Genomic DNA, 16,538 nt, shown 5'->3' with positions numbered 1-16,538 from the left:
CCAAAAAATATGTTCCCTTACATGCCAAAATTCCCGCTAATTCGGGACAGATCATGCAGGTTCGGACTGGACCAAAAATCAGCCTACTTTTTTCATATTTAAATCTCCTGCGACCTCTTCTTTGTTCAAAAAAGCAAACCGGGCCTAACTGCAGGTCGAAAAATCATATCCAAAATCCGTTCATTTTAGGGGTCGTTTGGTTGAAGTTGAGAAGTATATCTTCCCTTGAATTTACATTGTCTACGCAATTTCATTTCCTAGGAAGTACATTTTTTTTGTTTGGTTGAACATGAGAAATTCTATTTCCCATGGGAATTTCCACTTACTTAGGGAGGCATAGGTAAGTTATTTCCTCTATTTTATAGGAAATAGAAACAACACATATATCTACTTTTTCGAAATTCTAAGTTTCCATGTATTCAAAAGTTAACCAAATAAGCTCTAAAATTCGATATCTGAAACATCATCGCCACAAGACTTTATCAACTACAATAAGTTAGAAAGTGTTAGAAAATCTGTTAGCAGAACAAGGTAAGGGTGTGATAAAAAGAGGGAGGCAGGCAGTGCGCAGACTACTCCCGCCACATCTTAGATTACCGAAGAAACAGCACAACCTTTCACTTGTTTCCCCTACACGTGCTCTCTTTCTTTCTCTCTCTTTCATAAAATTAGACAAATTGAAATTTTTTCACTCCCCCTTTTTTCTCTCTCTCCTCACAAATATTTCACCAATCTCACATCTTTTCCTCTTTCTCTCTCCTCTTCAACCCATCGAATTAATTTTTCTTTTTTTTCTCTCTTCTCTTCTTCTCATTATTCGGATCGTAAAATTTAATTTTTTCCAGGTGACTTCCTTTTTATCTCTCTTTATTGTAATTTTTTTACAAGTTTCAAAATTAGGGTTTTATCGGAGGTATAATTTGGTAATTTGGTTGGTTGAGGTGGGATATTTTTCCTCATTGTATGATTTTTTGTTCCGATTCAATTTGATTCTGATTCGGAAAAGTATTTGTAGTAGTATTTATTAGTTTAGTTGATTCATTTGCTAACTTTACTCGAATTAGGGTTTGATTTAATCCCCAATTTATTCGGAAATACAAAAAAAAGGCGAGAATTTTATTGATATATTTGTATAGAAAATCTACTTTTTTTTTTTCTGGTCTGGGTTTTTTTTAGGTTAGTTTGATATTATGTTTATAGGAGATATACCGAGTTCTTCTCCACAAGAAACTCTGTGATATTTTTGGTGCAGTTTATTTTTTTTGCTATCTGAAAATTGAGGGTTGTCTTGTTCAAATTTCTTCTTAATTAGGGTTTCCTTCCTTTTTTTTTTGTGTTTTTGTTGTTTCATATTGAAAATTTGCCAAAAAAAAAAAGGGAAAGAGGAGAAATCTAGGGTTTTTTTGGCTCAAGGGTTGATTGTTGGGGAGAGAGTTCTGCTCCTTTTTTTGGTGGAATTGTTGATAGGATGGCTTTGAATTGCTCTAATCGGCCGATGTTTTCGGCCCATCTCGGCGAGGAACATATAGTTCAGGGTGGTTCTCAGGATAAGGACATTTGTGAGTTGTTGCCTGCTGATCCTTTTGGAATGGATATAAGTTCCACTGTTGTTACCGCCCTCAGCGGGTGGTTTGAGGGTCTGACGATTGATTATAGTGGTTATGGAGGGGTTGAGGTTGGTGGTGGTGATGGGGATTACCCCCATTACCCTGAGTTGGGTTTTTGGTGGAATACATCAGCTATGGAATTCCAGACGATACCTGGATTCGAGTTATATGATGATAGAATAATGAGAGACACTCAAGTTGGTGGTTTTTCAGGATTAGGGTTTTCAGTCCATGACAGGGGTGTCCGATTTCCCTGTACTTTGGATGGTGCTAATATTCACACTACTGCTAATACTAGCTTTGAGAGGAGTGATAATCATGGGGAGAATGCTGTGGGTGATGGTTATTTTTGGGAGGAGCAATTAGGGCATCCGGTTAATAATGAAGGTGTCCGTTTTGCTTGTACCCTGGAGGGTGCTACGTCTAGTACTGCGAAAGATGGCTTTGACAGGAATGATAATCATGAGATGGGTTCTAGTCAGGCTGCTGATACTGATGATAGCGCTGGAGCTCCTCACCTGGCGTTGGGCTTTGCTCTTTCGTATCTGGGTGTTCGTGATCTGCTCTCTGTTGAAAGAGTTTGCAAGTCATTCCGCTTCATGGTTCAAAATGATCCCCTTCTTTGGAGGAGTATACACATTGATAAGCCACTAAGTGATCGGATCACTGATGATATTCTTCTTCAATTAACCGATAGGGCTGAAGGGAGCTTGCAATGCTTGAGCCTTGTACAGTGCCAACAGATCACAGATGATGGTTTAAAGTGTGTCCTCGATGGCAATCGACGGTTAAAGAAGGTAATCAGTGTGTGAAAAGCTTTGAATTGCATTTTTTTTTGTTCATGCATTTTTTGCTACCTATAACTGTTTCTCTGCTTCCATTTTTTGTTGTAAATATGGTGAATGAAGGTCTAGTCCTGAATCCAAGAGTGGATACATGCTAGGTTTATTCTGGTATGATGGGAGTCTGATGGTATATTAGGTTTCTTCATCGTGGGAAATTCAAGTTGGCTTGAATTTGAATGTTTGTGACTGTGATCTCATTATGGATAAACCGCTCATGTACTTAAGTTTCATATTACCATGCTCATGAAGTTTTGCTTTTGAATGAGCATTCCTTTTATCTTGTATGTGTCATTTGTCCATAATTTGGCACAAGGATAAAAAGATTGCTGCTAGTAGAAAAGATCAGAGGAAATAATGTATGAAATTATTACCAGTATAACAAGGCAAAGGGCAGTAGTGTATAGGTGCAATTGTCTTCAGTTTCTATTATCCCCCACTAGCATTCTACTCATTTAGTGTTCTCCCCCTTCCCTTTCTATCATCTTTATATGGCAAGGAAGCATGTGTAAGCAAATAGAAGTAGATGTGAATGTTTATTAGTTACGGTTAGTGACACTTGGATAACCCTGGATGTGTTCAAGATTTTGATGTTTCAAGGAGTCATGAAAAGCAAAGAGAGTAATCTCGATGTAGTCTGTACTGATTGGATCTGTCTGTTGTGGCAACCTTATACTTTTTCATTATAATTTATCAATTCCGTAGAGAAAATATTTACCAACTATGTATAACCTTTGTGTAGCTTGTATGTTTGGTTATTTTATTAGTAATTTGATGACCTGCTCAACCTAAATGCATACTAACTGTTTAATTGTTCATTCACTGTGATGTATTCTGTTCATTATGTGTCATCGTGAAGCTTAAGATAGAATCATATAAAATTTCTGTGTTATTTCTGCTTCATTTATCGGTTCATTGCTGAAACTCTTTTTCATTATTGCAGCTTAGTGTGCCAGGGTGTACAAGAATAAGCATTGATGGTGTAGTGAGCTGCTTAAGGGCTTTAAAAACAGTGGCTGTCACTGGGATAAAGTATTTGCGAATTGGTGGAATTTATAATGTGACACATAGTCACTTTGAAGAGTTGATGTCATTGTTGGACATTCATAATCGTGTTCAAGTCAATGATTACAAGCCACACTTCTATCACAGAGGAAACTTTTATTTATCCTGTGAAGATGATCGTCCAATTGACATTGAAGTGTGTCCACGGTGCCAAAATTTGCGATTGATCTATGATTGCCCTGCTGAAGGTTGTCAAGGAAAATTCCAACCAACTGAGCTGTGCAGAGCGTGTAAATTCTGTATACAACGGTGTATTCAATGTGGGAAGTGCATCAATGATGGTGAGTATGAGGAGACCTTTTGTCTGGAATTCCTTTGTTCTGATTGTTGGAAGCAAGTATGTCAGGAGCGGGAAGATGTGGGGATCAGTGTTTCTAAGCATCCCGTTTCTCAGGAGCCAGTTATATCATTCCATGGCTAGGGAATATTGGCTTAGTGGGTATTATTTGTATCTTGGGTTCTTTTGTGCTGTCCGCTTTTTGCTCGGGAACTAAAAGCTTGATGAATTAAAGCAAACATGCAATGGGAACTACATTGTCGTTGCCCTTTAAGGTGATATTGTTTTGCTTGGGCTGTCGACGGATAATTGCATCTTGCTTTTGTTTGTTTTATTGTGATTCGGGTTTTACTGATTTAGGGAGGTGGTGTTGTGTCATATTGTTATGTGGTGAAAAATAAAAAAAATAGAAATTGTGACCGTCCAGGTATCTTGTTTGGGTTGCTCTTAGTGACTGACATATTGATGCTTTGGTGTTGCTCTGAAAGTAGAGCATTTTTGGTTCATTGGTGACAAATATTAACTCACCATGCAGAACTGATGTGATGATGAAAGAGCTGTCGGGGGTGTTTGGGATTGGGGTGGAGGTTGACTTCCATACTTCAATTAATCTGCTTTGCTGCAAGGGCTGTTAAGATAAAGGCTAGACTTTTTTGTAGCTCCATTGAAAGCCGGAGGAGGTGGCTGATGGTGCTCTTGTCGATGTCATTACGGAGCACGGCTGTTTTTTTCATGTGCATTAGGTGCTCCGACGGATTTTTTTTTTTTTTTTTGGTTATATGTAAAACTAAGCTTAACTCCAAAGATTTACATTTGATGTGGATGATTCACTTTGTGTGCTTCACTTGGCTGGAAATGTGGGCACTAGGCAAATCTTGAAGTTTGGTCATCATGATATATTGATGTAAACTTTTGGTGGATACTTTCCTACCCAGTTTGTTGGGAAAAAGTTGTTTGGTTGTTTTTCTGAATAAACTCCAATAATCTTCGAATTATATTTCGCCTATGTTATTAAATTGGCTTGTTGATTAAAGAATTAAATAGCTGGAATGTGTAGTGTAATGTCAACCATTTTGGATGGGCCGTCAAGGTTGATGGATGACATTAAGGTGGAATTTTTCCCTAAATAATGTCAATTGTCAAAGAGAGTATTCATTTCAAATTTAGTATATAGGAAGAATTAATACTTTTTTTGACATTATTTAAAAAAAGTCAACACTGGAAAAAGTGGTAAGTGATCGAAATAGGGTTAAAGTTAGCTAGTTTTTTATACCATTTTTGTTTTAATCTTACACTATTTCAGAAAAAAGGTAATTCGTGACAAATTTACTTATTTAGATGTTTTTATGATGCCATCCAATAATTAACTTTTTTTTGTTTATGCAGATGAGCAATAAGTACAGAAAATAGCAAAAATCAAGCAAAGAAATCAAACTGTTGTGAAACAAAGGGAACAGAAAAATTATAGAGTGAAAATAAGAGTGAAAATAAGAGAGAATTGATTCTTTCTCCCCAAAGTTGTATATTGCTTCTTATCGCAAAAGCTATATTTATATTATAAGAGATGTATTACAAATCAACATGTGTACATTACCCTAGTATGTAGGTTTAGTAAAAAAATTAATGCATTAAATATATATGTCATTCACTTTTTGACTTCATAATAGGTGTCAAGATTTTCAGGAGATATCATTCTTTTCCTAACTCCTTCATGAACAAGTATTAGAAAGTATTGTATCACTGAATTAAATATATCATCTAAGCGTTTATCAATATGAACATTTGACTTAGGATTATTTTCAGATTTCAATTTTTCTTTTGCTATAAGAATAAATTAAGCCTAATCAATTGTTAGGATCTTGTTCTATTTAAACTGACTAGTGAACTTAGTAATTGTTAATCTGACAAGTTTTAGGTCAGACGGACTTGTAATAACTTACTGTGAGGTGTTCGAAGTTGCCGTAAAAATAGTTGGGATCGCTCTTCAAAATAGAAAAGTAATCTCGGTCCCACGATAAATTATTTTATATCCGTCTTATACTTCCTCCGTTCTTTATCTATTGCAACAATGATTACTTATGGTAGTTTCACATCTATTGCAACAATACTATTTTTGGTTAAAAAAGTTACTTTAATTGACAATATTAGCCTTGCTTTACCTACTAAAATTATCATTACAACCGTGTTCTTCAATCGTATTAATATTATATAAGCATTGAAAATTACAATTACATAAAAAAATATAGGAAAAATTGTTTTAAATAAGTCAACCTTTGCGTGGTCTTCCCATTTTAAGTCTATCTTTTGATTATTCCTGAACAAGTTCACTTTGTAGCTTAGTTAACTTTATTTAGGTTGGATTAAAATGTTACCTAGAACTCTAGGTAAATGCCGGTTATTTGGGTGACGTGTCAATAACAGTTGCCACTATATATTTTTATCTTTTTCTCTTTTCCTTATTTCACATAATTCCCCTCTCTCTTATTCTCTCTCTTCTCTGTTCCTCTCTCCCTCCCTCCTCCCTCCTTCCTCTTTAGTGTACACTGCTCCTTTCTCTCTCTTCTCTACTCATCATCACCGAATCAACATCATCAATCATCCTCATCATCAAATCAACACCATATTGAACATTTGTCATAATCGAATGACAATCATCAATCAACATTCACTGTGGGTGTTTGCCCCTCATCGCGAACGATAATCATCAATCAACACCATCTTGCGTTTGGGCCACAAGAACGGGGGCGTGGAAGGAGGAGGAGAGAGAGAAAGAGTGCCACGTGGTCGGAGGAGAGGATGATTGGTAATGACAGGGGTGATTCCTGGTGGATGACAGTGGGTATCTTGTGGTGACGGTGTGATTATGTTGGATGACAATGGTTGATTGGTGGCGGTTGGTATTAGTGCGGCTGCGTGGTGGTGGCAGACTCGATGAGGACAGGGGAGGAGAGAGAGAGGTTGGGGTTGGAGTGGATTGTAGTGAGATTAATGTTGCAATATGTGGACTTAATTTAGTAGAATAATGAAGAAGGCAGGGAGAAATTATGAGATTATGTGTATTTGATGTTTTGGGGAAATTTTGTTGTTGATTGGTTTTGCTAGTTCCGAATTTTAATTTAGATGGGGTTTTTTTGAGGGAAAGTAAATGTTGGTGAGTTTGAGTCAGGGTAGGAGAGGGGTGAAGGATGTGGCAATGGTGGTGGGTGAGACAGAATGGAGAAAGACGAAGTTATGAACTAAAAGGAGGAGAGAGAGAACTGTTGTTTGGTGGGGTTTTGGGTGGGTTATGTAATTTGGGTGGTTTTTTGGATGAGTAATTAATTTTGGGTGGGTTTTGTAATTTGGGTGGGTATTTAGTTTTAGTTGGGTTTTTGGGCTGGTCAATGGGTTTAGTGAAAGTCAAACTTGCAACTATTTTTTTTTATGACCAGCTAAACCGGTAAAAAGTCATCTAGCTTAATTAAAGTTAACTAAGCTACAAAGTGAACTTGTTCAGGAATAATCGAAAGATAGACTTAAAATGGGAAGATCACGCAAAGGTTGACTTATTTAAAACAATTTTTCCAAAAATATATATGTTGAAGCCTGGACTTGAACCCCGGACTTTAGGTGAGAATTTTCAAAGATTTACCATCTAATCTAATATCTTTTTTAGTGATTCATGTTTCCACAAAATTATAGAAATGTGTTGTAATTAGTAATGTGCGTGGCAGTTAATGCCTACTTCCTAGCCATAAAGTTTATTTTTTTTATTTGATTTCTTTTTTTGCAGTCATCCTTTTGCTCCATCTCTTCTTTCAAAATTCACATCGTTAGAGTCCTCTAATTCGTAATTAATGGGGTAGCGTTACAAATTATTCTTGATGCTAATCAAATCTTACTATTGTTGTTCGAGAATACGAATCAGGAGATGAAGTTTAAAGGTTCAAATGATCTTTTAATAAGAATTAAGATACATTTATTATTACACCAAGTGATATATGGTGTAATAATTTTAAAATTAAATTATTGATAAATGAAAAATATAAGTACCGAGAAGTAATCCGGACCTAAAAACTAGTTGTATCTTAAAGGACGTGTATGTGTACAGTACATAGGCGTATAATATAAGAATCCTTGGGAAATACAAGCAACGTGATTCCATTGAATTTCATTACTAATTCATGTAAAATTGGTGATATCCATCTTCTTCCTCAATCTAAGTTAAATTATATGTATGTATCTTCATATAATTTACATTTACCTGATCTCTCTAAAGTTACTTGGCGTATGTGTTATGCAAAGACATTTAAGAAAGTTAAGCGTGTACGTTTTCTTGACTTGATGCTCTTGAATGCCAAGGTATCAAGACTGTTACATGTTAAGTTCACATGCATCCCTGTGTTGGAAATTGGAATAGGACCAAATCAAACAACATTTTTTTTTTCGAGGGAACAAATCAACACATATATGATATATGTGTGTGTATAAGTAATATCAATTTATAAGACGAAACTATTATATTATCGTCTCAAAGTACTTGTTGGGCATTCAAGAGCGAAAATCGAAAGTGAGGAATAATCTAGCGGTTATAGCTTTCCTCTCGGTTTCAGGAGGTCCTGGAATCCCCTTATAGTATAAAGTGTTAGATCTATTAAAAACTAATCTAAAACAACTCCAAACATGTATGTTGGTTTCAACAAACTATATATGAGGTTTTTTGAGTGGAGCAAACTATATCTGAGTTTAAGTCACTAAAATTAATGTAAATTTGCTCTTACCTCAAAACTCAACCTAACCCTGCACGAGATAGATCGACATGACTAATTAAAGATGTTGAAAATGATCGTTTTTTTCCTTTTGCGATAAGATGAAGATTGATCCCACTTTGCAATGGGCAATAGTCGATCTCCTGTTACCAGGGTTGAAGGAGGGTCTCCAACTAATTAAGCCAACTTTGATTCTTTGTTGAAAAAGATAGCACCAACAAGCATTTATTAGATAATAGACTTGAATCAAACCTAACCGGTGCATTTTACAGGTCTAATATGTGGAAAAGACACATATCCTCGTGCACACACGAACACGTGGCTTTTTCGCATTATTGGTAGGAGCACCATGCTAGGTTTACCCAAATGCTTCTTATTTCCAATATCTTCTATCCTCATGATGTAATAATGTATAATCCTTGAAAAACACCCATTAGAAAACTAGTAATAAAGTATAACAATGAATATCTAGCCTTTGTGAATCTTGTTTTGTTATATTCTAATGGGTTTCTTGATAATTCAGATTGACAACAATAATGCCTCATAAAACTACAGAATTATCATATCATTTCATAAATCTTAATCATAACCCATATTGATGGCCAAACAAAAAACTTGTTAATGAGATAGGCAAGAGAATTTTAAAAAAGTTTATAACTAAAGCAACATAAATGTACAAAACAATGGACTTAGTTATGCAGAAGTAACTGTCCACAACATTCATAAGCTAACTCTCCATGGGAATTAACATGATATGATGGACTACTTCTCAGTTTTCTTGCCAAATATTTTCAGGATCCTTTCTTGAAGTTTCTTAACACCAGATTTGTTGGCTTCTTTCTTTTTATCATCGTTCGACGTCGCCGGATCTGGGTTGTTGTTGTCCCATTGATCAGCCCAGGAAGGTCCAGAATCCATCTTTCACTTATTTTCTTTATTTGTGTTTGCAAAATCTACCCTGATTGTTATTTGATTAAGAAACTAACTTATAGTCATTTAACCAAATTTAGGTGATGTAAAATTAACTTTTCATTTTGAGCTAAAAAGTGGATGATTGTATCTGTTCCAGGTCATCAACCAAGTAGTGGATTTATGTATATATTTATTTTCAGGAAATTATAGGATTTTCTATTTTAAGAGCTAAAACTGATCTTACCTCACACAAATTTTGACCAGGTCTCATATCTTCCAGGCCAGAATCTGAGAGAAGAATATCCTCTGGTAGTCCCATTTAGGATTTACAGAGCAGATGTTCTTTGGTAAATAGTGGGCTCAGAAGTCTCCTATATCAGGAGCAAAGTGAGAGGATTCCCAAGGGTAAGGGTGACCGGGTAACGATCCTTGAACCCGGAAACCGGGCGTGAAAGGTCGACGGAAGTACCGTATTGCATTGTCATCCAAAAATTGGTCACGTATAAACAGAACATACCCAAGATATAAGACAAGTACTCTTACAATTAAGCTAGAAATATAGAATCTCTTCCCTGTAAATGAACAAAATCAGGAAGACATAATAGATTTGCTGCTGACTAGGAACTCTTCATTACCTTAAAAAGAAAATGAAGAACATGATTCCAAAAGATATACTATAGATTAAAGAAAAGGCAATATTGCACTGAAGGCTAGAATTGGGAAATGTAGCCCAATTACAAAATCACCAATTTGTTCATTCAACAGAAGGTTTGTCATGTACAGAATTCAATATGACCTGCAATTTCCTTGCACAACAATTTAGCCTCGGCTGCTAACTTAATGCTCTTAGATATCACCAGACCAGTCTGTCTGTGTTTTGGGGCTGGTTTATAGTAGTTGGCTGCTTCTTCCCCACCAACCAACAAAGCTTCTCTTGCAGGAATTACATTTTCCCACCAAAACTCGCGTAGAACTCCATGCATGAGCTCCCAATATCCCCGTTCTCTATGTACTCTGAAGATTGTGCTCCCATTAGGTGTCCAACAATAGAGGTCGACCCATTCTCGGTCCATTATCTCCATTTGACCCTGGATTTGGGGCATGTAGTAGAATGGCATTGTTGACCAAGGCAACGCCAATTCAGGCTTTCCTTTGTTATATGGGCATTTCACTTCAAGGATACCTGCCTGGGGAGAGCAACTGAGAAGACCATCTGGAGAAGCACCCATCCAATCAAATTTTTGCTCGGAGTGAATTGCAAAGCCTAAGAAGCTGATATCGTGCCCGGTAATGCTTTTATACCTCTCGATAGCCACAGTTTCGTTGAGAACACCCCACTCCATAGCCCGCATACTAGAAGGTTCGAAATGGGTATCAGAAGAGAAAACCTTCTCACTCCAGAGCTCAGCTCGGCGGGTCCCCTTCCAAAATCCCAAAGCAGTGCTGAATGTGCTAGTAGTAAGTTTGTCCTTGCGGAGAGCAAACCACTCCTCAGAGCGTTGTATAGTATCAGACGGGGAGTTTTGAGCTGTCAATGTTAGTGAAGAGTGACTACTAATGAGAGGAACAGAAGGAGCTACAGCCAATGAACTACAGGAAGAGAAGCTTCTAAAAAGTTCAAAAAAGAGATTCGCGCTTGAAGGCAGTGGAGTGGCAGCAGTGTGATGGATGCTGCAGAATCTTGACATGTATGCATTGCTCATTGCTGGAAAACTCAGGCAATGCTCTGAAATAAGAATGGGCATAAATGGTTCAATTGTACTTCAAGGTATTAACCATTAAGAAATTCTGTAACAATCTATGCACATGGTTCTAACTTCAAACCTCAATCTATCTCCCACGAAATCAGAATACATTGTAAATATCAGAGAAAGTCCGTTAACTCATCAAGTGATAACCTCTAGTTTAGAAATGCGAAAATGACTGTGATTTTGGATAGGAAGGGCACAACTACTAACTAATGGCCTGTGGTCCTCAGACACTGAAATAAAGAGTGAGGAGCAACGAAGTGCATGAGTAGAAAATATGCTAATCAAACATTTTTCAACATAGGCGATTTAGTACACAGAAAGTCAGCAGTTTTTTAATCCATTCGTATGTTTTCTTGCTTCCCTGCTAACTTAGCTTGATGAAACTAGAAAAGTGCATATTTGTGTAGCCCTGGAATAGAAAAAACAATATTGCGGGTGCATATCATCCTCTCCAATCTAATGAACTGTTGAATAGTATGATGTCCTTATTATGACAAACGTGAGATACAAATTTACGCGGCAAAGGTTGTCATGTGCATGGGAGGGAGGGAGGGAGGGAGGGGAGGGGGAAGTAATTTAATATGGTCACTGACTCACATCAATATGCTAGGCTTAGCCGCTTAGGCTCAGTTGTTTGTTCTTCTCACCTTATTCTATAAAAAATAAGGTTCGGATAAGCTCAGATAAGTTAAGTCAGGGCCAATAAGTTCAAATAAGTGGATCTAAGTTTATCGATTAAAGACCAATTAAGGCTACTGAACTCCAATATTCACAACTACTAATAAATTCTAATAACTTTATACTGTATAGGTTAAGTTGAGGGAACCTAAGTTCGAATAAGTTAAATTGATGGCTAACAAGTCCCGATAAGTTCAAATATGAGACACCTAGGTGAAGAAACACACCCTTATAGAGCGTTTACATATACTAATATCATCTATAAGAGTCCATATAAATTCTTCTAAAAGGGAGCCAATCTGAAGGGCATTAAATCTCTCATCAAATCCTTTCCCAAGTTATATTACGAATTCTCAAATCCCCTTATTACACAAAGACTACTTTCTGCTTCCCATATTCTCAAAGTAATCTACTTGCTCCCTTAAAGAGCGTTTACATATACTAATATCATCTATAAGAGTCCATATACATTTTTTCAAAAGGGAGCCAATCTGAAGGGCATTAGATCTCTCATCAAATCCTTTCCCAAGTTACATTACGAATTCTCAAAGCCCCTTATTACACAAAGACTACTTTATGCTTCCCATATTCTCAAAGCAATCTACTTGCTCCCTACACAAACAGGTTTAGCATATGCAAAATTATGCAAATTTGACCAACCAGATCCACTATATCAAGTTATCAACACTATGAAAAATGAATAGTTCATCTTCTAATGAGGGCTCTTCCAAAAACTGTATCGTTCTTGTAGAGTTTCTTTCACCAAAGCAGGTGTCTTCTAAATGACTACAATATTTTCATTCATTCTCTCAAACTAGTATGTAAAGGAAGATACTTAACTATTTCAAGCCCAATAGCATAGCTGGTCACCATTTTCAAGCTCAATAGCATAGCTGGTTAATGCTTTCAAGTTTCAGAAGGCAGATTCCCTCCAGCCAAAAGGTTTCCCTTCGGCAACTTGGTTCAAGATGATGATGCTATACAACGTTCTGACAGGGCAATTCATCAATTTCTCGACACTCTATGCTTGTAGTGGGAAATGCTCCAAGGAAACAGATTTCATGAAAAAACTAGTCCGTCTTCTTACGCGAGTGCAAAATTTGAACTTGCAAATGAGGGCACCAAAACCGGAGCCTGTTGCCCCCTCAAATCTACCATCCTCAGTGCATGACAAAACTAATTTCCGAGAACTAAACAAGCTGGTTATTGAGTGGTCCGTTGGTTGTTTTTGTGGCTGACATGATTTTGATACAACGGTACATTTCTGCAGATTTTGTTGGCTTTCTGCTTTTTTATGCATTTCCTAGTTCAAATAGTTGATTGTATAGAGGAAAGTAGGAAAGATATTCTACTTGGTTTTGGAACTTTTGTGAGTCCTACAAATACGAGTCTTTAGACAAGGGCGCGAGTTTCTGAGAGGTATGCAAGGTCTCAAAGACATAAACATGGTGTTGTATGGATGGATGTACATTGTACAACCCAGTGTGGTGTGAACTGATTGTAGGTAGTTGTTGGTAAGTTAGGTAGCTTGGGGAAAGAGTTGCTAGTGCAGGACCATGGTCGTGGACCACGTCGTGAGAGAAAAACATCGTGTCTGATATAATTGATCGAGAACGTATTGCTCAGTGTATGTGATACATTATACTTTCTTCATGGTTTCCCCTCGAAGAGGGGTTTTCCACATCAAACCATTATGTGTCTTAATGCGCTTTTCCCAAATCTCTTATGAACATTTTCATTTATATCAACAGAACAAGTAGTATAATTAACAGAAAGGGTAATATATCGAACAATAAATGGTATCTATTTGCAACTAAAAAGAACCAGCCATCGCGTTAATATAGCTAATAACCACTATGGCATATGTTAGTTCTCATGTTATACTTATTTCTTCCATATACTACTTATTTTGAATATATATACTTCATTTTTCCTTGAATATGCCACCGGAAATCGATATGAACAAACCGGCATTTCTTGCATCTTAATTGTCATTGTGTCAATTGCTAATCCCAATTGGGGGATGGGTGATAAATGTATGATCTAATTTCCCCCACAACAATCATATTCTCTACCTATTACACATAAACATTACACCAAAACTCAATTAATGAAAATAACCATTATAACATGCAATGTGTAAAAGAAAATCATGTAAAAGCAAGGAAATAATGTCACAACTAGATAAAATGTGAATAGAAACTTAATCTAGAAAGGAATTCAACACCATATCCATAGTAAGGAAAGATTGAATCTGCTAAAACCAGTGACATATATCTAAAAAGGGTTTAACTGGGTTTTAACAAAAACCCCCAAAATCTGAGCTTTTTTTAGCTTAACAATGTTCACATACACACAAAAATAATTAGTTGAATAATTCAAGAAAATTCGTAAAGAACTTAAATTTGAATCATAAAGCTTATATTATAATTACTCATAAACGAACCTGCAAATTTTGAAGTTTAATTTGCCACAATCGTTTTCTCTGATTCTTCTTCTGGGTTACTTGTAATGGGGGAAACCCAAAAATGTGTTGACACAAATTTGTAAACTTTATAGATGGGAAAGCTAGACTGGTTGAATCTAGATAGGAAAAGGGTGATGAAATATTAATTTGAGGGTTAGAGTGAGAGAGAAGAAAAAAAAAAAAGGGTTAAGAGACTGTATCTTCTTCTCCAAAAGTCCTAATTGATTTGCCACTACTATGCTCAATTTATGATTTTATCTACTAACTCATTTTTTGTTCTAACATTTGATTATTTTACTACATTCGTCAAACGAGTTAAGGGTACGTGAGGTAATGAACTTTTAAAAAAGTTTCATTTAGGGTACTGAAATTTTAAAAGTTACATTTAGGGTACTTAAAATAAATGTCTGTTAACTTAAAGTACTGAACTTTGGTTTGTATCATTATCAGCCCCAAAAAAAAATGTGATGTGACATTAATTTAAATGAAAAAGATGACATGACATTAATTATAAAAAATTCAGAACTCTTCTCTCTCTCCTCTAATTCTTCACCCTCTCATCTTCAACCTTCAACCATGGTAAAATTACTGTGATGTGGCATTAATTAAAAGAAAAAGGTGCATAGATGTTACACTGGAGAACAAAGTAGTACAGCAAGGGCCCAACAGGCCAGTGCACAAATAAACCTCCTCCCCCTCCCATTCTAGACAGTGGAAACTTGAAAGATTTTTACTTACCCTAATGCACAAATTTTATTTGCAGTGACTTGTGGAAATCCTAAAAAACAATCTTGCGAGATTCGACTGCAGATAATATAAGCTAATATTGAAAAATTTACTCCCTCCATCCCTAGATATATAATAGAACACATAGTTCGTGTTCTTTTATATAAATGATAGGTTCTTTTGAGTGCACAATGAGCATTGTGCACCGTAGTGCATAATCCACGCTTTGTCCTCGATATGCACAAGCGTACAATTTCGTTGAAGATAACTTTCATTTTCCTTTTTATTTAACAGAAAATAACTTTCATTTTATATTTTATTGTATCTCAAATCATAAATGATGTATGTTAGCTTTCTTTATTGCACTGATATGGCTCAAGCGTACAATTTCGTTGAAGATATTACACCTATGAGAGAATCTTGGAATATCAAAGATAGAGTCGTTCGCTATGAAAACCGCCTGATTTTGATGTTTAAATATGGATGAAAAGGCCGAAATACAAAATCAGTTTTTTTTATTAATTGTACACGATTAACTTTGTCACACATCGTACTATTAATCGTTTTTATAGAATTTTTCTTTGTACAGGGGTATAAGATTCAAGCAACAATCAAAAAGGTTGTTGACTATAAAAGGAATATCTAGCTGAACAATTTGATGCCTTTGGACAATATAAGAGTAGACTATGCCTTGCTTTTTCACTTTGATTCCTCTTAACAATTTTTTTTCCTTTTTTAGAGCCTGTTTTCTTCGACATAAAATAATTGAACTGAACTGAATTGACTGAACTGACTGAATTGAATTGAACTAAACTGAAATGAATAGTGATATGTCATATGTGAAAGTAAAAGTATTGTCCAAAGCTGAACTGAACTAAATTGAATTGAAAATAAGTTGAAGAGAACAGGCCCATAGTGGGGATATCCTATTAAGTATTAACACTTACAAAGTTACAATTAAGGGCCCGTTCGTTATCGTTTTTTGTTTTCAGTTTTCAGTTTTTTTTTTTTTTAACTAAAAATCAAAAACAGGCAACCAGAAAAAGTGGTTTTCACTTTTTAGTTGTCAGTTTTCAAAATCATCATATTCTCAATAAATTTGACTAATTTTTTATTCATTATAGGACATATATCATATATGACTCTGAAAATAAAAAAACCAAAAAACAGAAAACCACAGTAATAGCGAATGGGCCTTAAGCTTTTATGAATTTAGTTGTAAAAAAAATATAAGAACCTTTCATGAACTTTTAATGATGTTAAATACCAACATGAATTCCAATTTTCTTATTAAGAAAAAAGTTATTGGAACAATTTCTCTTTATAATGACACTTGGACACCAATTGCAGGCTAACCCAAACCAAATGACAATTTATGTTGCTCAATGTATTTTTGACAAAAAATAATAATTATATTTTCGGTTATTACACCAAATACCCCCGACAAATCAACAAATTCACAATA

General features: G+C 35.7%; 3 protein-coding genes across 3 annotated transcripts; 1 reads left to right on the top strand and 2 right to left on the bottom strand.

Moving 5' to 3' along the window:
- Nucleotides 1-590: 590 nt before the first annotated feature.
- On the top strand, nucleotides 591-4,786 carry LOC104897644 (F-box protein SKIP14). Its single transcript, XM_010684577.4, has 2 exons — nucleotides 591-2,404; nucleotides 3,393-4,786. The coding sequence occupies exons 1-2, from the start codon at nucleotides 1,469-1,471 to the stop codon at nucleotides 3,933-3,935; spliced, it is 1,479 nt and encodes a 492-aa protein (XP_010682879.2). The 5' UTR covers nucleotides 591-1,468; the 3' UTR covers nucleotides 3,936-4,786.
- Nucleotides 4,787-9,039: 4,253 nt separating this feature from the next.
- On the bottom strand, nucleotides 9,040-9,990 carry LOC104897643 (hypothetical protein). Its single transcript, XM_010684576.4, has one exon. It carries the CDS (start codon nucleotides 9,455-9,457, stop codon nucleotides 9,302-9,304), a length of 156 nt encoding a protein of 51 aa, XP_010682878.1. The 5' UTR covers nucleotides 9,458-9,990; the 3' UTR covers nucleotides 9,040-9,301.
- Nucleotides 9,991-10,111: 121 nt separating this feature from the next.
- LOC104897642 (hypothetical protein) lies at nucleotides 10,112-14,597 on the bottom strand. The gene is made up of 2 exons (XM_010684575.4): nucleotides 14,327-14,597; nucleotides 10,112-11,177 (listed from the first exon to the last, which is right to left on the bottom strand). The coding sequence occupies exon 2, from the start codon at nucleotides 11,152-11,154 to the stop codon at nucleotides 10,225-10,227; it is 930 nt and encodes a 309-aa protein (XP_010682877.1). The 5' UTR covers nucleotides 11,155-11,177; nucleotides 14,327-14,597; the 3' UTR covers nucleotides 10,112-10,224.
- Between the last annotated feature and the right edge of the window lie 1,941 nt (nucleotides 14,598-16,538).

The sequence above is a fragment of the Beta vulgaris genome, chromosome 6 (genome assembly GCF_026745355.1).
Source record: "Beta vulgaris subsp. vulgaris cultivar EL10 chromosome 6, EL10.2, whole genome shotgun sequence".
Classification (NCBI taxonomy): domain Eukaryota; kingdom Viridiplantae; phylum Streptophyta; class Magnoliopsida; order Caryophyllales; family Amaranthaceae; genus Beta; species Beta vulgaris.
The sequence above is the reverse complement of the archived record's forward strand: the minus strand, read 5'-3'. Positions and strand labels throughout refer to the sequence as shown.

Excerpts from the sequence above, each read along its gene's own strand:
- LOC104897644 (XM_010684577.4), top strand. The coding sequence starts at position 1,469 with ATGGCTTTGAATTGCTCTAATCGGCCGATGTTTTCGGCCCATCTCGGC. Across the intron at positions 2,405-3,392 it reads GCAATCGACGGTTAAAGAAG|CTTAGTGTGCCAGGGTGTAC; the intron begins GTAATCAGTGTG and ends TCATTATTGCAG.
- LOC104897643 (XM_010684576.4), bottom strand. The coding sequence starts at position 9,457 with ATGGATTCTGGACCTTCCTGGGCTGATCAATGGGACAACAACAACCCA.
- LOC104897642 (XM_010684575.4), bottom strand. The coding sequence starts at position 11,154 with ATGAGCAATGCATACATGTCAAGATTCTGCAGCATCCATCACACTGCT.